The following is a 25,834-nucleotide window of genomic DNA, read 5'->3' as shown; positions in this document are numbered from 1 at the left end:
TCTTGCTTTATTTCAGAATGCCAGGAAAGAGAAACTGGCAGTGATAGGCAGTAAAGTTCGCGCAGTTTTGCCCAACGCAACAGATGAGGACTGCAAAACTCGATTCATGTCTCTGCGGTCGCATTTTTGAGGAGAGCTAAAAAAAATTAGAGCCAGTGAGCATAGTGGTGCAGGGGCAAGCGAAGTTTATGAGCCTGCTGTGTGGTGGTTCAATGCTTTGAAGTTTTTGAAGGACTACATGACACCGAGGAAAACAATGACAAATATCCCAAGCCATATGGTAAGTACGAACATTTTGTTGCCTTTCTTTGTAGGAATTCTGCTTTCTGTAAGACAGCTTATTCTGATTTCAGGTTGTAGATGGATATTCCAGCTCAAGTAGTATATATGCTTATATTAGTGAATCATATTTTGGAAAACAAATCACGATTTAATACTACCATGTGTATTCGTATTTTTCAGTCTTATGAGAGGTTCACAATCTGCTATAGACTAACATGGGCCTTTAATAGTTCAGATACCACAGTCACTCTCATCAAATCCATCTAGCACGACCACTGTTAATGACCCTTGTGTAAGTATTTACCTACATTTAAATAAAAGTTGTAAATAGTAATTGCAACAAGTGAATAACACATCAACTATTTCAGAATACTGAGGTGACCACAGTTACTGAAGAGACCATAGTAAATGATGGATATATTGAAGATGACAACAGCAATGTAAGTGCATAAACAGTATTCTCATGTATGTCAATGACAGTTCATTAGCCATGAAGCTCTCTTGACCAAAAGAATGTAACACATTGATTGTATTGTATATATTTGCTCCAACAAAATAGTACTTCACTTTCATACAGGTTACTTACATTACTTATATTTTACACAGAGAACTTTAAACAGGCCACTGTAGTTTACATAACCACTTTAATGTTAGTATTGTGCTACATACGTATTACAATATCTATACCAGTTTTCTATTTCCAGTACTCTCAAGACATATTTACTGTGGAATTGTCAGACGGAAGTACACCTGTGTCAACACCATCACCTCTAAGTGAGCAGCCTTATGCTTCAGCCAGAAAGAGGCGTAGGAAGGAGACTGAGGATGAATTAGCCACCTCAACATTGTCAGTCTTAAGAGACATTAGAGTTTCAATTAGTGGCAGTAATGAAGATGACAAGTTTGGTCAGTATGTTGCTGCTGAACTGAAGAAATTTAAAAATCCAGCAATTAAGGCTGATGTAAAATTGAATGTCATGAAATGTATCATGGATGGCATCCATAAAGAAATCTGTAACTGATTTTAAAGTTAAGGCATTGCATTACATTGTTGAGTCATTTTTAAATAAAAGATTGCCTTTTGTACATTATTACTGTTAAAAGTTGTACTTCTTAATGGCTTCCCACTGCCATGAAACATAACCTGTTGTACTAAAGAATTCACAAAATTTTTCGCGCACTTCCCTGGCACACAGTGACGTGCGATTTCCACTCTGCTGGGGTATGCTAGAGAGAGATTTCTCTCCTCGCCAGGAACCATTGTTTATGGTGCACAAGTCTGTGTTTTCTGTATCAGCAGCTGTCACATATGTGGTGTCTGCCTCTTCAATCAAGTAGTTGTGCAGTATGCATAAAGTCTGAACAATTAATTCCACTTTCTCAACAGGTAGTCGCATTGTACTGGGAAGAACTCTGAAGCGGTTGGCCAGAATTCTGAAAGTGTTTTCCACTACTCGCCTTCCTCTTGACAATCTGTAGTTAAAAATCTGTTTGGACTTCTGGTTCTGGCAGTCTCTATAGGGTTTCATGATATATGGCTCCAGGTGAAAGGCATCATCAGCAAGAATCACATATGGCACTTCAATGTTTGTGCCAGGAAGTGATTTTTGCTGTGGTACCTTCAACCAGTTTTCCCAAAGTGCACTGCTGATCAGGCTGTTTGCATACACCCCACCATCACTCACTCTTCCATTGCACCCAATGTCAATCAAAGAGAATCGGTACCTAGCGTCCACAATAGCTAGTAAAACAACACTGTGGAACTTTTTATAATTGAAGTATGTTGAGCCAGCAGTTCGTGGTGGGGCAAATGCTATGCGTTTCCCATCCATTGCACCTGAAAATAAAAGTAAGTAGTTTTATATAACAGTACATAGATTTGCAGTGTGGGAGATAAAAAACTGCCTAAAGCTGAGTCTGATATACTTCATTAAAAATATTTTAAATACATTTCATTATTGTCAGATTTTCTCCATATTATGTAACTTAATTCTGTGGCTTACCAATGCAGTTTGGGAACTGCCACAGTTCATCAAATTCTTTGGCAATTTTATTCCACTCTTCTTCTGTTGATGGTGCCTGTAATGTTATATACTTAATTACTGTCTGAATGGCACATATAAATACACACATATATATCTTCCAAACTCGAAAAAATAACACAAATGTACCTTTAAGTATTGGTCCTTTAAAGTTTCGCAAATTGCAGTGCATACATCCACAATAACATTTGAAATGGTAGGCTGTGCAATTCTGTGGCTGAAAGCCAGATTCTTAAAAGATTCCCCAGTCGCCAGGAACCGTAATGTTACTGCCAGCCTGCAACGTAACAGGGCATGTAACGAAATGAACATCTTGGTTGGTATGATCACAAAACGTATAAACATACAATTCTTACCTTCGAGAAGGTGAGATAGCCTCCCTCATGACTGTGTCACACTTTTTGATTCTATCTTCTATCATAGACAGCAGCTTCTCGAAACAGACCATGTCCATCCTAACGAAGTTCCGAAATTCTTGCGGATCTTCGGGCCTCAGTTCTTTCATTAAAAGTGAATATATTCCCCTGCCTTCGTCCCTCTTTTCAGCCAGGGTCGAACCCAACAACTCCTGGCTTTTCGTTTTCGTCGCCGTTCTGCCCTAATCTGAAGAGTTACTGCCACTGCCAGAGCAATAGGTTCAAAAACAAGTGGATCTTCCATGTGTAATATGCTGTATAAATGTAAATTTCGATATACATATACCAGAGTAATCAAGTGTCGTAACATAAATATAGTGAGTCTGTAATTCAGAACAGTTGTAACCTACGTAAGAGAAAACAATTTCTTATTAAATACGAACCTTGAGCTCACAGAAATAATTTGAAAGTATCCAGTGTATCATACACTCGTTCCTGAGTTGCTCGCGGTAGAACGGACGACTTTACAAGACAGCACACACTTATGTTTTCTTTCCGCGCGCGTATCGTCTGCTGCTCGCGAATATCGTCGTCTGCTGCTGCGCATGCGCACTAGGTATATCCCGCGTGGACGGTGTAATAGGTCGGACGTGATCCAGTATGTGGTTACAGGTATGCACGCTAGGGGCGCTGGTGCATAGGCGTACGCTTTCGCGCATCGTGTAATACGGGCTTTAGACTGTGCTACTACTTCACTCTCCGGTCTCCGGTAATAACAATGTTCCAAAGGGTTTACAATTTTTCTTGACAAATTAATTTCTATTAGTTTAGATTATTATTTTATAAATGAATACAGATATAAACATGATCAACAGTATGGGATTGCTTAGTTAATAACAGAAATTTTAAATGTTCCAAATATTTTGTAATTTTAAATGTTTCTATAAAAACAATTTTAACTGAACATGCAGAGCTTGTACATATCGATTGTAACAACGAAAACAAAGTAATTCATTTTCATAAATATTAGCCTGAATATAACATATCGGTATTGTGTACAAAATGTTATGAAATTTTTCAGAAAATCAGCTGAGATAATATTGACCTACTCAAAATTTGAAAAATATTTCTGGTATCGACTGCTACTGTTAAAGAAAAGTAATGCTTGAAGAGGATGTCTCTTTACTCTACTCAGCAACTTGGCTGTAACACCATCAGAAGAGAACACTGCATGGTGGATCTGTCAGTGATAATAATAATAATAATAATTTTATTGTCATTCGGCCATTACAGCAATAGACAACATCACATACATACTAAAATACAATTAATAGTTTGAAAGAAACAAAAGGTTTGTTGTTAACATTATAGTATTATACTACAATTGATAAATTCTCTTGTATCATAGAATGGGTGGAGGACTAGCCAGTCGTGAATTGTTTGTTTGAATAATTGTTCAGGTAATTCTTGAACAGGTTGAGGAAGATTATTAAATAATTTGTACCCCATGATTTCATAGCTGTTGAGTGACTTTGACAATCTGTGGTATAGCATATAGAGGACCTATTCCTTCTTGTATTGTGGCTATGTACATTTTCTCTGGTTTTTGTTTCTGGTAATTTCTTCTTCGTATAAATTAGAACATAGTATATGTACAAGTTTATCAAAGTCATGATTTTTTGTTCACAGAACAATGGTTTACAGTGTGCCTTATATCCAGAACCAGTAATTATCCTAATAGCTTTTTTGCAGTGTTAATATGTCATGTACACAGCTAGAGTTCCCCCACAAAATAATTCCATATGTTATTATACTTTGAAAGAATGAAAAATAGGATGTTCTAACATATTTTTCAGGAACACAATCCATAAGTCGCCTTAAGAGGCAACTAACTCTTCACAACTTACCACTAATATATTGTACATGTTGACCCCAAGATAATTTATCATCTATGTACACCCCCAAAAATTTGACATAACTTGGATCATCTGACACAAGCTTATCTCTAAGACTACGAACCATCTGCTGTGTTTTGTTTTCATTCAGCAGGAATCCATTTGCCTTGAACCAATAGGATGCTTGGTCAATTGCCTTTTCTGCACAAGTTTTAAGGCTATTGAAATCATCACTAGCATGAAGAAAGGTATCATCTGCATACAACAGAGTGGTGGACTCGATAAATGATGGCAGATCATTTATCATTATTAGGAACAAAAAGGGTCCCAGTACAGATCCCTGCGGAACACCTACCTTGACCTGTTCTATACTCGACATTTCTTTCCCTACACAAACAACTCGCTTACGATTCTGAAGATATGGTTTTATTAATTTAAGGCTGTTGTGTCTAATGCCATAGAATTACAGTTTTTCTAGGCGTGGCTTATGCTTTACACAGTCGAAAGCTTTGCTTAGATAACAAAATGTGAGTTGTGCATAGCCCTTATCCTCAAACACTTGGTGTAAGTATTTGACTACAAAGTCTATAGCATCCACAGTAGACAACTTTTTCCTAAAACCATATTGGGATTCACTAATTATTCCTAAGTTTTCAAAATAAACATATAGCTGTTGGTAAATTACATATTCCAGTATTTTAGAAAAAGCTGGGACTATGGAGATTGGTCTGCAACTGGAAGGTGAGTCTATATCTCCCTTTTTATATATTGGAACTACCCTAGCCACTTTGAGTTCTTCGGGAAAATATCCATCATATATACATTTATTTATACAGAATATTAAGGGGTACACAATATAGTCTATTACTTTCTTTAGTATATTACAGGATATGTCATATATATCTACACTGTCTGAAGATTTCAACCGTTTTACAATGCTTAGGACAAGACTAGGTGAGACCTCGAAGAACATAAATGTTCCTGTGTCTGTTGGTGTTCTGCAAACATTTTTAGAAAGTAACTCTGACGAACTGACATCAGGTTTGATTATAGTATTTCCTACATCTTCAACAGATTTAATAAAGAAATCATTGAATTTTTGGGGACTTATATTAATTTTTTTGCTTCTTGCATCTTTAGCAACATCATTTATTAACTTCCATGAAGCTTTGCACTTATTTGTGGAATTATCAATGGTATTGAAATTATGTGCTTTTTTTGGCTTCCGCAATGGCTTTTTTATACTCATTCCTGCATTTTATATAGGCTAATCTAGAATGTTCTCTTTTCTGATTTCTACACTCCTGGAAATTGAAAAAAGAACACCGTGAATTCATTGTCCCAGGAAGGGGAAACTTTATTGACACATTCCTGGGGTCAGATACATCACATGATCACACTGACAGAACCACAGGCACATAGACACAGGCAACAGAGCATGCACTAAGTCGGCACTAGTACAGTGTATATCCACCTTTCGCAGCAATGCAGGCTGCTATTCTCCCATGGAGACGATCGTAGAGATGCTGGATGTAGTCCTGTGGAACGGCTTGCCATGCCATTTTTACCTGGCGCCTCAGTTGGACCAGCGTTCGTGCTGGACGTGCAGACCACGTGAGATGACGCTTCATCCAGTCCCAAACATGCTCAATGGGGGACAGATCCGGAGATCTTGCTGGCCAGGGTAGTTGACTTACACCTTCTAGAGCACGTTGGGTGGCACGGGATACATGCGGATGTGCATTGTCCTGTTGGAACAGCAAGTTCCCTTGCCGGTCTAGGAATGGTAAAACGATGGGTTCGATGACGGTTTGGATGTACCGTGCACTATTCAGTGTCCCCTCGACGATCACCAGTGGTGCACGGCCAGTGTAGGAGATCGCTCCCCACACCATGATGCCGGGTGTTGGCCCTGTGTGCCTTGGTCGTATGCAGTCCTGATTGTGGCGCTCACCTGCACGGCGCCAAACACGCATACGACCATCATTGGCACCAAGGTAGAAGCGACTCTCATTGCTGAAGACGACACGTCTCCATTCGTCCCTCCATTCACGCCTGTCGCGACACCACTGGAGGCGGGCTGCACGATGTTGGGGCGTGAGCGGAAGACAGCCTAACGGTGTGCGCGACCGTAGCCCAGCTTCATGGAGACGGTTGCGAATGGTCCTCGCCGATACCCCAGGAGCAACAGTGTCCCTAATTTGCTGGGAAGTGGTGGTGCGGTCCCCTACGGCACTGCATAGGATCCTACGGTCTTGGCGTGCATCCGTGCGTCGCTGCGGTCCGGTCCCAGGTCGACGGGCACGTGCACCTTCCGCCGACCACTGGCGACAACATCGATGTACTGTGGAGACCTCACGCCCCACGTGTTGAGCAATTCGGCGGTACGTCCACCCGGCCTCCCACATGCCCACTATACGCCCTCGCTCAAAGTCCGTCAACTGCACATACGATTCACGTCCACGCTGTCGCGGCATGCTACCAGTGTTAAAGACTGCGATGGAGCTCCGTATGCCACGGCAAACTGGCTGACACTGACGGCGGCGGTGCACAAATGCTGCGCAGCTAGCGCCATTCGACGGCCAACACCGCGGTTCCTGGTGTGTCCGCTGTGCCGTGCGTGTGATCATTGCTTGTACAGCCCTCTCGCAGTGTCCGGAGCAAGTATGGTGGGTCTGACACACCGGTGTCAATGTGTTCTTTTTTCCATTTCCAGGAGTGTACTTATATTGTGCAACACCATAACTTGGTTTTTCATATTTGATAATCGTTAAGTTACCATGGATTTTGTCTGTTTGTAGCCCTGTTTGTAAAACCTTTGTCAGTTAATTTCCATTTCTTTACGGGGATGTTGTCATTAAACTGCGTCAGAAATGTTTTAAAAAATCTCTCAAATAATAGTTTCCCTGACAAATCAGCACCAAGACTATAACTTGTGTCACCATGACATTGGTTAAACCAGTCTCTCTCAGCAAGGGACTTACAGAGCTGAACAATTTTGTCATCTGTGACAGGTCTGGTGATTATAACTTTTGGGACAGGTTTAGGAATATTACTCTTATCAATACAGAACCTACTTATATAGTTAAAAGATACAGAGTCATGATCTAAAAATGGAAACGCTGTAACATCACATGATTCTTCTGTAGTTTTAACGTTGAGAAAAATATTGTCAAGGCATGCTTTATCTCTTGTGGGCCTGTTGCTGATTGAGTGTAAATTGCACTGCCTTAGAAGGTTTTTCAACTCAGACACAACACGTTTATGTGTTGTTATATCAAAATCTGCATTCAGATCTCCACCAATTACTATGTCGTAATGTAACCATCTGGTCCCTCTTAGTACATCTAACAGTATGTCCAATTTTTCTAGAAATACATTGATGATACTCTTAGGTGACCTGTAAAGGGATACTATTACTAACTTAAAACTGTCCATAACTATACCAGTGGCTTCAAAGTTCTGTTCCTCACACAAATAATCTAGGTCCAACTTAACAATGGAGCAGCTGAATGACTGGTTAATATATATTGCCACACCACCTCTTGTATGCAATTTTCTACAGTAACTATTTGCTACATCATAGTTATCAAGTTTGACAACTGGAAGTACGCTCTCAGTAACCCAATGTTCACTCAGACAGAAAATATTAAATTTGTTATCTAGTCCAAAACTGTTTACAATAAATTCTTTATCTATTAGTCCTTGAACATTCAGATAGCAAAATTTAAGATCATAATTGTTGTGTATTTTAGACTGAACTTTTTGGTGAGGTGTTATGAAATTTGTTACACTATTTATCTCGTGGCCTTCTTCATCTTGCTGCCTTCCACTAAAAAATCATTTAGATAGAGAGGAGGTGCTGTTTTCCGTCTACCTGTAACGCTTGATGCTGCTTCCCCTGCTGCAGTTCTCTTTTCTCCTTTTAGGGGTACTGTAGTTACTGTTGCTGGTGAAACTTCTGCTGTTACTGCTACTGTTACTTCCTTTTCCACTGCTGCTACTGACAATGATACTGGTGACTGTGACACTTTACATGTTTGCACAGATGTAATTTTCTCATCATCGAGTGTATCTGCAGATGTTTCTTCCTCATATGCTGTTGGTACACTTTTCTTTTCTGTTGTCATCGGCAGAAAACCTGTTGCAGGTAGAGATATTTTTACATAAGCATCCACTCCTGCTGTCTTTATCACCTGGAGAATTTCTTTGGCCAGCACTTTCTTGCCTAGGTTGTTTCTGTTCGGTCCATGTCTAGTGAAATGCTCTCTTACTGAACTCATTGCTTCAATGAAAGTTGTGTGCACAAAACCACTACAAATCTTCCTAAATTTCCAATTTGTTGCGATGATTTCTCTGTTTACACACAAGTCTTCTATTAAGTTGTGTCTGTAGGAAATGTTTACAACAAATACCTTCACCCGTGAAATTTTTCCTAGCGATTCTTTCAGTGTTCTTAGAGCAAGGCTGCTTTCATTTTTATAGACATCATTTCCTCCTCTGATTATGACACAGTTGACGTCACTTTTCACAGCACTTTCACAGCTTTTCAGCACTTCATGTAGAGGAGCACCAGGTTTTGATGTGGTCTCAGCTACTTTTGATTGTTCTTATTCCAGTATGGTTGCCTTTTTAGTTTTGTGTTCATGGTCCATCTACTCTGTATCATAGCCATGCACTACCTTACTCCTCTTGACTTTGTATCCAGGCGGGGTGAGGCTGTAAGAGAGTGTTTCACTGCTTGCAACTGCTTAGTGATGAACACATCTTCAGTGACAATCTTCTGTATTTTTCCACCTATTTACATCAGTTGTGAGGAAAGATCCAAATAGCACTCACTCATAAATTCAAACATCTCAATTAATACATCCAACCACATCAATTGACTTAAAATCTAAGATTTACAATCTTCATTTATCTAGAGCTTTTATATTGTAGTATGTCCATTGTCTCTGAGGTACACATGAAACCTTCAAGGAGCATCACCAAGGCATAAATGTCTATGTCCAACAAGTGATAATGTGCTTATCATGCCGTACCTTGTGCCTGTTATATTACATAACTGCATATGCACCCTCTGCACAGATCACAGATTAGTGCACGGTGGATTGTTCCCACAACATAAAACATTTGTAAGAGAGACAACCATCTTTAGCCAGCATGAGCATCCTCAATGGAACACAGTTCATTTTCATGAATAACACATGTTACACTACATTTACAATGAAGTGCCAAAGAAACTAGTATAGGCATGCATATTCTAATACAGAAATATGCAAACAGGCAGAATATGTTGCTGCAGTTGGCAACCCCTACATAAGACAACAAGTGTCTGGTGCAGTTTTTATATCAGTTACTGCTGCTACAATAGCAGGTTACAAGATTTAAGTGAATTTGAAACATGGTGTCACAGTCAGCACACGAGTGATGGGACACAGCAACCCCGAGGTAGCAATGAAGTTGGGATTTTCCTGCATGATCGTTTCACGAGTGTACTGCGAATATTAGGAATCCAGTAAAACATCAAATCTTAAACATTGCTATGGCCAGGAAAATATCCTGCAAGTACAGGATTGATGATGACTGAAGAGAACCATTCAACATGACAAAAGTGCAACCCTTCTGCAAATTGCTGCAGATTTCAATTCTGGGCCATCAACAAGTGTCAGCATATGGGCTTCTGGAGCTGTAGGCCCACTCATGTACCCTTAATGACTGCATGACACAAAGCTTTACACCACACCCAGGCCCCGTCAACACTGACATTGGACTGTTGATGACTGGAAACATGACACCTGATCAGATGAGTCTCGTTTAAAATTGTATTGAGCGAATGGACGTGTACAGGTATAGAATCCGTGGACTCTGCATGCCAGCAGGAGACTCCAAGCTGGTGGAGGCTCCATAATGGTGTGGACCATGTGCAATAGGAGTGTTATGGAACACCTGATACATCTAGATACGACTCTGACAGGTGACACGTATGTTAGCATCCTGTCTGATCACGTGCATCCATTCATGTCCATTGTGCATTCTGACAGACTTGGGTAATTCTAGCAGGACAATGCAGACCCCACACATCCAGAATTGCTACAGAGTGGCTCCATCAATACTCTTCTGAGTTTAAACACTTCCACTGGTCACCAAACTCCACAGATATGAACATTACTGAGCATATCTGTGATGCCTTGTTATGTGCTGTTCAGAAGAGATCTCCACCCCCGGTACTCTTACGGATTTGTGAACAGACCTGCAGGATTCATGGTGCCAATTCCCTCCAGCATTACTTCAGATATTAGTAGAGTCCATGCCACGTCATACTTGCAGGGGTCCTACATAATACTAGGCAGGTGTACCAGTTTCTTGGGCTCTTTGGTATATAATGCACAGCGACTGTAGTTGTACCTTAGTATGTGTCATGAATTCTATGAATGTACCAAATGTTTTGTAAAGTACAGAATGATAAAGAAAAATAACACTGAAAATATGATAAGGGAACTAAAATTAATGGACCAGTACTACAAATTGAACACTCAGAGAACTACTGATGAACACCCTACTTTGTTTCTAGACAACTTTCAAAGTATACTAAACAGCTACTGTCCAACTATTTAAAAGGAAAATATGAATGACAAAAATGTAGACCACAAAATACTAAAATGTGGTATACTCTGAGATGGAATAAAATAAGAAGAGTGCTTCTTATAGCTAAAGGTAGATCTATTAAAAGTGGTAAAGCTAAGAAAATATACACCAAACTAAAAGAAGTCTACAAAACTGAAATTATAATAGCCCAATGTGAGGCAAATGATAGCTAAATTTTGAAATCTAAAAATAGTTGTAAAGGTACATGGAACGTCATTAAAGTGAAATAAATCAATGCAAAAGAGACAATATAATTTCCATAGACTCTAATATATTAAATGAATAAAAAAAATCATAAGTATCTTTTCACAGCCTATATTACTCTGCACAACATTAGCAAAGCAGTTCACAAGCTTGGAAATTCTAAAACAGAGGACTACTATGGAATTAGTAACTTTGTCAAAAAAAATATCAAATGAAATTAAATACCATTGCTTTATCTAGCCATCAGAACTGTGCAAAAGGTATTTTCCCTCAAGATCTTAAAATCATTGTTACCCTCCTTGTGTTTAAGATAGGAGAAAGACAACACCCTAGTAATTATAGATGATCTCAGTTGTTCCAATAGTATCGACAATAATAAAAAGTGGTCTATGTAAACAAATATGTAACTATTTTGAAAATAACAGATTACTGAATGCAGATCAGTTTGGCTTCAGATCAAATCTGTCAACAGTAAAAGCAGTAGCAAATCTGTTAGGTATTGTATATGAGGGCATTGCAAAGAAATATGCTACATATGCTATGCTTATAGTCTTGAACAAAGCTTTCAACTCGGTGTCACACAAGACCATATTAATAAAATTAGCTCACTATGGGACTAGAGATACATCATTAAATATATTTAGAAAGTTTTTAATTGACAGGGTACAGTTACTATATGCAAATAATCAGGTATCACAATTGTTGAAAATAAATCATGGAATATCACAGGGATTGGTTCTTGGACCTTTTCTCTTCACTGAGTGTATAAATGATTTCTCAAATTACATACCATGTGAGAATGTGGTGTATACTGACGACATCACACTGACAACCATGGGTGAAAACTTACAAAATGTTCAAAATTACAGTAGAGAAATAATTTTGATGACTAATCACTGGTGTCTGGCCAGCCAGCTGTCCATTAACAAAACAAAAACAGAACTTCATTTCAGTCTCAGAGGAATGAAATCTGAGAATAATAATGTGAAATTAGTTGGATTTGAGACTGATAAAAGAAAGGTAGACAGGCAAACACACAAATTACTTAAGCAGAAAACTAAAAAAAAGTTTTATTTTCGTTATATAAATCCAAAAAAATGGAGTTACTCTTATTGTGCTGTCTTCCACTCACATCTGCAATGTGGAATATTATGGGGAAATACACCAGAGTCAGCTCATATCTTTCAATGGCAGAATAAAGCCATTAGATATATGCTAGATCTGATGAAGGCTGTGGCCAGAAGCTTTATATAACTGTTTTTTGATTGTGCCTGTCTGCAGCTTGACCTGTCTTCTTTACGATAAGTAGCAGTCTCTCATTTCCTACATTGTTGATATTCCTACCTGGAGTTTCCATTGTTTGATTTACATCAAGTAAAATTTAAACAAACTTAGGCTAAGAAATATTGTTCATTTGCACAATACAATAAATAGCCACATGATGGATTTACCATTTCTCACCAACACAATAGCCATAAACACACAATCCTTAATCTTCAAGAAATTGCCAAAAACATTTCACTTGACTCCCTTACAGAAGCACAAGAAAGTTTTATAAACTTTGATAAAAAAGCAAGAATTTTACACAGTTGATGAGTTGATGTAGAGTGATTTCCAAGAATTGTGCTTTGGGTAGCTGCATGGGTCAGTAAGACATCCTGGAATAATAATGCAATTAGAATTACATACTTATATACATGTAAACAAATATATCAGTATATTGCTTCAAGTAGCCAAAAGTAATCATAAACTCTAAATGTAAGTATTCAATATGTATAAGTATGTAACTGATATACAATTGTAATTTAGCATTTATATACATTTGTATAAACAAGCATCTCTAGTAACTGTATAATGTTAATAAGTGTATGAGCAACTGACATTGTAGTCTTACTAATATGTACTTTTATTTACTCATGTAGCTGATGTATTAACTGTGCTTTACATGTTGCAAGGCCAATTGTACCAAAATATGCTGAACAGTTGATAAAAACATTCTAAATTTCACCTTCATAAATCTATATATTCCTTTAAAAAAAAGGGAGCTTTACAGGTAGGCCTACAGAAGACAGCCAGGTAACAAATGGAATTTTTTTCATGTGATATAATTACAAACTAACAATTTTTCAGTTTTTTTCCCCTTTGGTTGTAGCCTTGCTTTTTGGCAAATTTCATGATTCTAGGTCAATTGAATGTGCTCCGTATGTTTTGACATTTAGATCTTGATATTTTGCCTGCATTGACTCAGAAGCTAATGTTTATTGTACTGCCAAGGGACTATAGACCTTAGTATGTGACAAAAATTTCAACTTGATATGTCTACTCATTTCTGAGGAAAAGGGGTCTTAACAGATGGATGGACAGACAGACAGTCTGATAATAAGTGACATTTGTAGATATATGAACGAACTGAGCACTCAAAAAGGCACAAGTGAATCAAACGCAAGAAAAGAAAGTGTTAATAGTGTATCTGTGGATAAAAATATGAACAAACTATCCACACAAAAATATACAAGTGGATTAAATGGAGAAAAACACAAGGTAAATATTCGTAAAGAAAAAAAAGTAAACAACCACGTTATGCATAAGCAAGGACACAAGCAACAGACATATATTTTTGCAGATAGTCATGGGAGAGGAATTACGGAAATCATGAGAAGAAATCACCCAGACCTTAATCTAACAGGCATCATCAAACCAGGCGCTCCATTACGCAAAATTCTGAAAAACAGTGACAACATATTAACGACCGGTAACAGCTGCATCATAATAGGAGGCGCAAATGATGTTTACTGTAATGAAACTTTGCGTGCAACGAGAATCCTAAAGGAAACAGTCAAAAGGATGCCTCGAGTGCATTTCTACATTGTTAGTATCCCCAGGAGACACGATCTGATGGAAAACTCATGCGTAAACATCGAGATTGTTACAGCAAACAGGCTATTTGAGAAAATATGTAGAGGTTTCCAGAATACGACTTTCGTAGAGATAAACAGTGTTCACAGAGAGCACTTCACAAGACATGGTCTCCACATGAACATAAAATGGAAAAAGATTATTAGTGCCGAAATACTTAAATTTGTTAATGAGTCATCTGTAATGGAAGTGTCTCCAATCCAAATTCCGCCAAAACAAGAGTTGTCCGTAACAGTGGAACCATCATTATCTGCAGTAGAGCTACAACAAACACCAGTGGCAGCAGCAAAGGCTCAGATATTATCAGCAGCAATGTCAGATAAACCAATAGCAGCAGAATCACCACAATCATCAGCAGAGCTGTCGTCATCAGCAACAGCATCCAGAACAGCAGACCCCATAATACTACCTCAAGGCAATGAAAATGCATGTGAGGAAAACATACAAGGTTCATTAGCCACAGCAGCTAACAAAGAAGGGCAGTCACCAAGTCGGGGAGCGCAGGAGCCACCAGCAACAGCAAACACACAGAAGAGGTACCTGAGGCCTGGGAGATCAACAGCAGAAGCAGCTTCCAATCAAGACAGATGCCTGAGAACTAGGAGACCTGCTACACTAAGTGAGGATTTTTTATGGTACCGAGTAAGCAGAAAGAGAACATGGAAAAAGATGTAAGTAAAACTGTCCATCTTAAATACCAGTGTGACAATAGTGAGAGGGACATAAACACCGGACAAAGATACGATCCAGGTTTAATGACACAAACTGAAAAAAAACATTGCATAGTACCAGAAGCAAAGGGAGCAAGTGAAGTGCTTAGTATATTACAGGAAGGGGAACTATTACATTTAAAGCCAACTGTTAGAATACTTCACCAAAATGTTCAATACATAAACAATAAAACACAGGAACTAGAGGTAATATTACAGGAGTATAGGCCAAACATTCTAGTAGTTACAGAACATGGGCTAAAAGAAAACCACATAGGAATGTACAACTTGAAGAATCATGTGAAAGTAGCCAGTTTTTGCAGAACTTCCTATAAAGGTGGTGGGGTTGCCATTTTTTCTAACTGTTGTTGTTGTTGTGGTCTTCAGTCCTGAGACTGGTTTGATGCAGCTCTCCATGCTACTCTATCCTGTGCAAGCTTCTTCATCTCCCAGTATCTACTGCAACCTACATCCTTCTGAATCTGCTTAGTATATTCATCTCTTGGTCTCCCTCTACGATTTTTACCCTCTACACTGCCCTCCAATGCTAAATTTGTGATCCCTTGATGCCTCAAAACATGTCCTACCAACCGATCCCTTCTTCTAGTCAAGTTGTGCCACAAACTTCTCTTCTCCCCAATCCTATTCAATACCTCCTCATTAGTTATGTGATCTACCCATCTAATCTTCAGCATTCTTCTGTAGCACCACATTTCGAAAGCTTCTGTTCTCTTCTTGTCCAAACTATTTATTGTCCATGTTTCACTTCCATACATGGCTACACTCCATACAAATACTTTCAGAAACGACTTCCTGACACTTAAATCTATACTTGATGTTAACAAATTCCTCTTCTTGAGAAACGCTTTCCTTGCCATTGCCAGTCTACATTTTATATCCTCTCTACTTCGACCATCATCGGTTATTTTACTCCCTAAATAGCAAAACTCCTTTACTACTTGAAGTGTCTCATTTCCTAATCTAATTCCCTCAGCATCACCCGACTTAATTTGACTACATTCCATTATCCTCGTTTTGCTTTTGTTGATGTTCATCTTATATCCTCCTTTCAAGACACTGTCCATTCCGTTCAACTGCTCTTCCAAGTCCTTTGCTGTCTCTGACAGAATTACAATGTCATCGGCAAACCTCAAAGTTTTTACTTCTTCTCCATGAATTTTAATACCTACTCCAAATTTTTCTTTTGTTTCCTTTACTGCTTGTTCAATATACAGATTGAATAACATAGGGGAGAGGCTACAACCCTGTCTTACTCCTTTCCCAACCACTGCTTCCCTTTCATGCCCCTCGACTCTTATAACTGCCATCTGGTTTCTGTACAAACTGTAAATAGCCTTTCGCTCCCTGTATTTTACCCCTGCCACCTTCAGAATTTGAAAGAGAGTATTCCAGTTAACATTGTCAAAAGCTTTCTCTAAGTCTACAAATGCTAGAAACGTAGGTTTGCCTTTTCTTAATCTTTCTTCTAAGATAAGTCGTAAGGTCAGTATTGCCTCACGTGTTCCAACATTTCTACGGAATCCAACCTGATCTTTCCCGAGGTCAGCTTCTACCAGTTTTTCCATTCGTCTGTAAAGAATTCGCATTAGTATTTTGCAGCTGTGACTTATTAAATTGATAGTTCGGTAATTTTCACATCTGTCAACACCTGCTTTCTTTGGGATTGGAATTATTATATTCTTCTTGAAGTCTGAGGGTATTTCGCCTGTCTCATATATCGTGCTCACCAGATGGTAGAGTTTTGTCATGACTGGCTCTCCCGAGGCCATCAGTAGTTCAAATGGAATGTTGTCTACTCCCGGGGCCTTGTTTCGACTCAGGTCTTTCAGTGCTCTGTCAAACTCTTCACGCAGTATCTTATCTCCCATTTCATCTTCATCTACATCCTCTTCCATTTCCATAATATTGTCCTCAAGTGCATCGCCCTTGTAGAGACCCTCTATATACTCCTTCCACCTTTCTGCCTTCCCTTCTTTGCTTAGAACTGGGTTTCCATCTGAGCTCTTGATGTTCATACAAGTGGTTCTCTTATCTCCAAAAGTCTCTTTAATTTTCCTGTAGGCAGTCTCTATCTTACCCCTAGTGAGATACGCCTCTACATCCTTACATTTGTCCTCTAGCCATCCCTGCTTAGCCATTTTGCACTTCCTGTCAATATCATTTTTGAGACATTTGTATTCCTTTTTGCCTGCTTCATTTACTGCATTTTTATATTTTCTCCTTTCATCAATTAAATTCAATATTTCTTCTGTTACCCAAGGTTTTCTATTAGCCCTCATCTTTTTACCTACTTGATCCTCTGCTGCCTTCACTACTTCATCCCTCAGAGCTACCCATTCTTCTTCTACTGTATTTCTTTCCCCCATTCCTGTCAATTGTTCCCTTATGCTCTCCCTGAAACTCTCTACAACCTCTGGTTCTTTCAGTTTATCCAGGTCCCATCTCCTTAAATTCCCACCTTTTTGCAGTTTCTTCAGTTTCAATCTGCAGTTCATAACCAATAGATTGTGGTCAGAATCCACATCTGCCGCAGGAAATGTCTTACAATTTAAAACCTGGTTCCTAAATCTCTGTCTTACCATTACATAATCTATCTGATACCTTCTAGTACCTCCAGGATTCTTCCAGGTATACAACCTTCTTTTATGATTCTTGAACCAAGTGTTGGCTATGATTAAGTTATGCTCTGTGCAAAATTCTACAAGGCGGCTTCCTCTTTCATTCCTTCCCCCCAATCCATATTCACCTACTATGTTTCCATCTCTCCCTTTTCCTACTGACGAATTCCAGTCACCCATGACTATTAAATTTTCGTCTCCCTTCACTACCTGAATAATTTCTTTTATCTCGTCATACATTTCATCTATTTCTTCATCATCTGCAGAGGGAGTTGGCATATAAACTTGTACTACTGTAGTAGGCATGGGCTTTGTGTCTATCTTGGCCACAATAATGCGTTCACTACGTTGTTTGTAGTAGCTAACCCGCACTCCTATTTTTTTATTCATTATTAAACCTACTCCTGCATTACCCCTATTTGATTTTGTATTTATAACCCTGTAATCACCTGACCAAAAGTCTTGTTCCTCCTGCCACCAAACTTCTCTAATTCCCACTATATCTAACTTTAACCTATCCATTTCCCTTTTTAAATTCTCTAACCTACCTGCCCGATTAAGGGATCTGACATTCCATGCTCCGATCCGTAGAACGCCAGTTTTCTTTCTCCTGATAACGACGTCCTCCTGAGTAGTCCCCGCCCGGAGATCCAAATGGGGGACTATTTTACCTCCGGAATATTTTACCCAAGAGGACGCCATCATCATTTAACCTTACAGTAGAGCTGCATGTCCTCGGGAAAAATTACGGCTGTAGTTTCCCCCTTGCTTTCAGCCGTTCGCAGTACCAGCACAGCAAGGCCGTTTTGATTAATGTTACAAGGCCAGATCAGTCAATCGTCCAGACTGTTGCCCCTGCAACTACTGAAAAGGCTGCTGCCCCTCTTCAGGAACCACATGTTTGTCTGGCCTCTCAACAGATACCCCTCCGTTGTGGTTGCACCTACGGTACGGCCATCTGTATCGCTGAGGCACGCAAGCCTCCCCACCAACGGCAAGGTCCATGGTTCATGGGGGGTTTTTCTAACTATAAATCAACTAAAGCCATAAATATAACAAAATATGCTATAGAATTGAGCTTTGAAGCTACAGCACTGGAAACTAAAATTGCTGGGAATTTATGCTGTGTATTAGATTTGTATCGATCACCAAATGGTATAATCAAAACCTTCTTTGAACAGCTGGAAGATATAATCCAACACCTCTCAAAAACATATGCTTATTTGATAATTATAGGAGATCTGAACATAGACACAAGTAAAAATACAGACAATACTAAGACCCTATTGGACATATTGTGCATATACAACCTAAAAATAAAAATAGATCAACCAACCAGAGTAACAAAGCATAGTGAAACTATAATTGATCATGTAATAACAAATATTCCTACATGCTATTGTGACACACAGGTAATAAACTCCACATTAGCAGACCATTTTGCAATCATGATATATAAAGACTAGTGATTCAGTGCAGAAGATATGGGAGATGAGAAGACAGAACTACCCACATAACATAAAGCTGCTAAAAAAGATGTTAGAGGCAGAAAACTGGGAAACAATATATGCAGCTAAAGATGCAAACACCAAATGGAACCAGTTTTTTTTCTTTATTCAGTTATTATTGTGATGTTACATGTCCTGTTAGTAAAAGGCTTGTCAGACAGCAACAAAAAAAGAAAAGCTGGGTGACTGGAGAAGTAATCCACCCCAGAAATAATCTGAGAGTGTATTATGACCTCTCCAAACAAAAAAATACTGAGGCTTACAACACACTGTATAAAATAAAAAAGAAAGAGTACTGTAGTTTTATCAGAAAAGCTAAAGCATCATTCATCAGGATGTCTATAGATAAGGGAAAGAACCACTCAATAGGTTTATGGTCGTTCATTAATGAAGAGAGAGGAAAAGTAACAAATCGGGCGGAGGACATCTGCCAACTGATGAGTGGGAAAAGCAACGCAAACCCTCTAGAAGTAGCCAATACTTATAACAGATATTATATTACTGTAGCAGACGAATTAATAAGTCAAAATAAAACAAATGCAGTAAGTAAATTGTTGAACCCCCCACATACAAATCATACTATGGTTTTCATACCTACAACAGATGCAGAAGTGTCAAACCTAATAAAACAACTTAAAATTAAACATTCATCTGGCCTGGATGGTGTCACATCACATCTCATAAAAGAATGCAGAGAATGTATATTAAAACCATTGACACACATGCTGAATGCTGCGATAGAAGAAGGTATATTTCCAGATTCACTGAAAGTAAGTAAAGTGAAGCCAATATTTAAGAAAGGGAACAGGGATGAATTAGGAAATTACAGGCCAATATCATTGATCTCAACATTTGCTAAAATCTATGAAATGATAATAAAGAATAGAATTGTAAGTTTTATAACAAAGTACAGTATACTGCATTCATCACAACATGGTTTCAGAGAAGGGAAGTCAACAAAAACAGCATCAACAGATATAATTGAGCACATTCTTAATTTACTTGACAGGCAACAAAAGACTTGTGGGATTTTTATGGACCTATCTAAGGCATTTGATTGTGTGAACCAATCAAAATTAATGATGAAATTACACTCCTGGAAATTGAAATAAGAACACCGTGAATTCATTGTCCCAGGAAAGGGAAACTTTATTGACACATTCCTGGGGTCAGATACATCACATGATCACACTGACAGAACCACAGGCACAGGCAACAGAGCATGCACAATGTCGGCACTAGTACAGTGTATATCCACCTTTCGCAGCAATGCAGGCTGCTATTCTCCCATGGAGACGATCGTAGAGATGCTGGATGTAGTCCTGTGGAACGGCTTGCCATGCCATTTCCACCTGGCGCCTCAGTTGGACCAGCGTTCGTGCTGGACGTGCAGACCGTGTGAGACGACGCTTCATCCAGTCCCAAACATGCTCAATGGGGGACAGATCCGGAGATCTTGCTGGCCAGGGTAGTTGACTTACACCTTCTAGAGCACGTTGGGTGGCACGGGATACATGCGGACGTGCATTGTCCTGTTGGAACAGCAAGTTCCCTTGCCGGTCTAGGAATGGTAGAACGATGGGTTCGATGACGGTTTGGATGTACCGTGCACTATTCAGTGTCCCCTCGACGATCACCAGTGGTATACGGCCAGTGTAGGAGATCGCTCCCCACACCATGACGCCGGGTGTTGGCCCTGTGTGCCTTGGTCGTATGCAGTCCTGATTGTGGCGCTCACCTGCACGGCGCCAAACACGCATACGACCATCATTGGCACCAAGGCAGAAGCGACTCTCATCGCTGAAGACGATTCGTCCCTCCATTCACGCCTGTCGCGACACCACTGGAGGCGGGCTGCACGATGTTGGGGCGTGAGCGGAAGACGGCCTAACGGTGTGCGGGACCGTAGCCCAGCTTCATGGAGATGGTTGCAAATGGTCCTCGCCGATACCCCAGGAGCAACAGTGTTCCTAATTTGCTGGGAAGTGGCGGTGCGGTCCCCTACGGCACTGCGTAGGATCCTACGGTCTTGGCGTGCATCCGTGCGTCGCTGCGGTCCGGTCCCAGGTCGACGGGCATGTGCACCTTCCGCCAACCACTGGCGACAACATCAATGTACTGTGGAGACCTCACGCCCCACGTGTTGAGCAATTCGGCGGTACGTCCACCCGGCCTCCCGCATGCCCACTATACGCCCTCGCTCAAAGTCCGTCAACTGCACATACGGTTCACGTCCACGCTGTCGCGGCATGCTACCAGTGTTAAAGACTGCGATGGAGCTCCGTATGCCACGGCAAACTGGCTGACACTGACGGCGGCGGTGCACAAATGCTGCGCAGCTAGCGCCATTCGACGGCCAACACCGCTGTTCCTGGTGTGTCCGCTGTGCCGTGCATGTGATCATTGCTTGTACAGCCCTCTCGCAGTGTCCGGAGCAAGTACGGTGGGTCTGACACACCGGTGTCAATGTGTTCTTTTTTCCATTTCCAGGAGTGTATATCAGTATGGAATTAGAGGAAAATGCTATGACATACTTAAATCATACATTACAAATAGGAGACAATGTACAGAAATCAGACATACTAGTGGGGGAAATATAACAAACTACAGATCAGAATTACAAACAGTTAAACACGGTGTGCCGCAAGGGTCTGTGCTTGGGCCAATACTATTTATACTCTACGTAAATGACTTCCCTAGCTATATAAATCAGAAACTTATAATGTATGCTGATGACACAACAATCATTTGCACAGCTGACACAAAGGAGGAGCTTGAGAAGGAAGCACTCCTGACTATTGAAAATGCAAATAAATATTTAACACAAAACAACCTGTTTATGAATCAGTCTAAGACAATGAATGTAGTATTTCAGACCAAGCATAGTGAAAATTATAATATAAATGGAAAGACTATTAAAGAAGTAACCAGCACAAATTTTCTAGGAACTATAATAGACAAACATTTGGCATGGGGGGAGCATATCGATGCACTGTGTAAAAAGATAAACAAACAGATCTTCATCATGCATAAAACAGCTAAGACTGTGGATGATAAAGTCCTCAGATCAATGTATTATGGACTTGTCTTCCCACATTTGTCTTATTCAGTTCATATATGGGGAAGTGCACAAGCTGGCTACCTAAAAAGAATATTCACAATTCTGAAAAGGGCAGTGAGATGCATTGCAAAAATACCACCAAGACAGACCTGAAGGCAAGCTTTTGTATACTATAATATTATGACAGTATATTCATTGTACATATACCAAAGCATAATGGCGGTAAGGTCAAGTGATAAACACCTCCTAAATAAAGATGTACACAAACACAGTACAAGAGGAAATGAAAATTACTACATGATAAACAGAAATCTAAAACTGTCTATGACTGCCCCAGAAGAAGCAAGCAAAAGGTTTTTTAATAAACTCCCCAAAATCATTAAAAAAGAAACAGACCTAAAATGTTTTAAAAATCATTTGAAACTATATCTCACAGAGAAATGTATATACAGTTTGAGTGAATACTTAGATGGTGTTTAATACGTTGTATCATTACTGAAATGTATCTTTTAAAATTATCATGTATGTTGTTTGGATTTGTGTGTACATATAATGTGAAACATGTAATACATCTTTGTATGATTATGGACTATTTCTGTTTAATCATTTGTTTCATTTATATATAATGAAATCAAGTTTGATGTTAATAGCCTATTGTATGACACACCCAATACTCTCAGCTGGATTTTCAGCTGGAGTCCATGGGCAAAGAATAAATAAATAAATAAATAAAAAATTTGTATGTGTGTTTGTGCTATAATTACAATTTAAGAACTCTGGAATTTTTTTCTTTAGTTGTAGTGTGAAAGTTTGCTTCCTACCAAATTTCATGGTTGTAGGTTGAGGTGTTCCTGCCTTGTGGATAGTAACTGTCAAATAAAAGCAAATCAAAGTAAAAGTTTCTACAAATGTTAATCTTGAAGTTGGGCAGTTGTAACTCAGATTGTTCAAAAATATGTTCTAACTCCTTTTTGGTGTTTCTGCTGCAGTTGATTCTTCCAGGAAATTTCTTAAGTGGGCCATAGAACACCATGATTCTCTAATACCATGAAAAGTCAAAGAAAATTTCAGATGTACAACATTGTTTCATACAGTAATTTCATTAATTACAATCGCAGATGTTGTTCAAAATAACAGAAAATGTTATCATTTGGAGATTACAATTAAAATATATGAAATAGGACACAAAGTCAAATACACATTTGTTGTTTTTATGGAAAAATAAGTGAAATGAGTCAAACAAACAACACTGATTACATTCTTTTTAATTGCACTGAAAATACATTATCCTAAGCGTTCCTACTATGTTTCCTTCTTTAAGTATGAATACATTATTTTTTGTGTAGGCAGAATTTCAATATGTAATCTACCAGCCTGTAAACACTTTGTTTACAGTGTCAATTAGCTTTGTGTTGTGAATTACATTAACTGTGAAGTAACTACAAGCTGTTATGTTAAACAATAATATAGCAAGTTAACAGCATGACAAACAGAATTGTTATAGGTTTCTAACATTATAAAATACAGCATATTTGCTGCTCCTTTTGGTATCCAGTTGTTTGTAAATGAAAAGTCCTAATTGCAACCAAACATATTGACAATGCATGTTCCTACCAGTTGTTGAAAATCACATTACAGAGCTCAAAAGGTGAAATTACGTACAAAGATCCTAGCTGATGACTTAACAATTAATGAAGAAATCCAAATAACTTCAAAATCATATGAAAAATATTGTACAACCACAGATTGGACAAAACTTATGCAGGCAATCAACAAAAGAGCTAACAAAGTACAATAACTTATGACATATGACAATAATTGAGATATAAACAAAACATCATTTAGAAGTGATCAGTTTTGAGAAACAGTACTACCATGTATAGAAAAAAAAACTTTCTCCACTTCCCCTTATATAATATAGAATCAATATTTTCTTTAACATGACCTATTTTCAATTGTAATGTAATAAGGCAGATAAACCTAATATATCTCCTAACTTTCATTTTGAGGTAGGTAAGCACAACTCTTACCTCAGTTTCTTACTTCAAACATAACAGATAGTGATGGTGCCACAGACCCCCCCCCCCCCCCCACCCTTCCACCCCCAAACAAGTTATCATGGTCAGTTATATCTTTTATCGCTGTTTACTCTAATCTCAGACAATAAGCCATAAGTATCTTCACATTTGCTACAAGCACATACAATAAGCTATCAATATTTTACCAGTGTAGAGTATTTAAATCTAAATACATCTTTTCTTCCAGTACAGAACATATCAGTATAAACGGTCTTCTTCCTATGACAGGACATTTCAAGTAAAATACCACTTTTCTCTTTACAAAATTATTTAATTGGACAGATAAGAAATCTGCTCACCAAGTGGCTGCAGAACACACACATAAAATATTGCTGTAATTGGCAGTGGGTCTTTCTACAGGCAGAAGGGTTAAAGGGTAAGGACTGGAGAGATCTAGGAAAATGGGTAGATTTTGGGAAAGTCACCCCAAACCACTGGTCAGGGGAGACTTACTGTACAGGATGAGAAGGAAAGACATTGTTGGGGACTGCATTGCATGAGATTTGGAAACCTGATAGCTTAAAGGTGGAAGAAAAAGTAATATGCAGACAGAGATTACTGCTTGCATCATGCATGAGTTAATAAGAGTGAAAAGCTAATAGATTCTATTTAACAGAGGTGGGGGGGGGGGGGCAGTGAAAAATAGATGGGAAAGACAATGAAAGATGTAGAAAACTAAAACAGAGTGAATCAAAGAGTAGTTAAGTGAAGAAATGCGCAGACAGAAAAAATTAACGTAAATTAGGGCCAGGGGGTGGCAAGAACCAAGGCCATGGTGTAGTGCTAGTTCCCACCTGGCACATGTCCTATACCAGCTATTATGTAAATACTGTTCAGCCTTCTACATTGGCATGACTACCACCAAATTATCAATTAGGATGAATGGGCATAGGCAGAGGGTGTATACTGGCAACTCACAATATCCTGTTGCAGAGCATGCTCTACAACATGACATTCATGACCTCGGCATCTGTTTCACCACACGCACCACCTGGATTCTTCCCCCAGACACAATTTTCTCCTAAATCCATAGGTGGGAACTAACATTACAACATGTCCTTGGTTCTCACCACCCACCTTAATCTACATTAATTTCTTCTGTCTCAGCATGTCTTCACTGTAACTACTCTTTGCTTCACTCTGTTTTAGTTTTCTATATCTTCCATTGCCTTTCCCATCTATTTATCACCACCCTCTCCCACCTCTGGTACATAGAATGCACTTAAGCTTTTCACTCTTATTAACTCATGCATGACGTGAGACAATAATCTCTGTCTGCATATTACCCTGTCTTCCATCTCTAACCTCTCTGGTTTTCAAATCTCATTCAATGCAGTCCCCAACAATCAGTCTTTCCTTCTCATCCTGTACAGTAAGTCTACACTGATGTGCAGTTCTGTGCGACTTTCTCAAAATCTACCCCTTCTCCTAGACCTCTCCAGTCCTTTTCCTTCACATTTCTTCCTTCCCCTTCAAACCTTCTGTCTGAAGAAGGAGC

The 25,834-nt window shown here is 39.1% G+C and overlaps 1 protein-coding gene and 1 long non-coding RNA gene across 2 annotated transcripts; one reads left to right on the top strand and one right to left on the bottom strand.

The window, feature by feature from the left end:
• Window positions 1-516: 516 nt before the first annotated feature.
• Window positions 517-1,685, top strand: LOC126191113 (uncharacterized). The gene is made up of 3 exons (XR_007538317.1): window positions 517-574; window positions 651-722; window positions 987-1,685. It is a non-coding gene; the product is annotated as an uncharacterized LOC126191113 (long non-coding RNA).
• Window positions 1,686-1,761: 76 nt separating this feature from the next.
• On the bottom strand, window positions 1,762-2,814 carry LOC126088263 (uncharacterized). The gene is made up of 5 exons (XM_049906393.1): window positions 2,681-2,814; window positions 2,454-2,601; window positions 2,286-2,361; window positions 1,902-2,119; window positions 1,762-1,797 (listed from the first exon to the last, which is right to left on the bottom strand). Exons 1-5 carry the CDS (start codon window positions 2,776-2,778, stop codon window positions 1,762-1,764), a joined length of 576 nt encoding a protein of 191 aa, XP_049762350.1. The 5' UTR covers window positions 2,779-2,814.
• Between the last annotated feature and the right edge of the window lie 23,020 nt (window positions 2,815-25,834).

This window comes from Schistocerca cancellata, chromosome 6 (genome assembly GCF_023864275.1).
Source record: "Schistocerca cancellata isolate TAMUIC-IGC-003103 chromosome 6, iqSchCanc2.1, whole genome shotgun sequence".
NCBI classification, from domain to species: Eukaryota; Metazoa; Arthropoda; class Insecta; order Orthoptera; family Acrididae; genus Schistocerca; species Schistocerca cancellata.
Note: the sequence above shows the minus strand (reverse complement) of the source record. Positions and strands in the feature narration are given on the sequence as shown.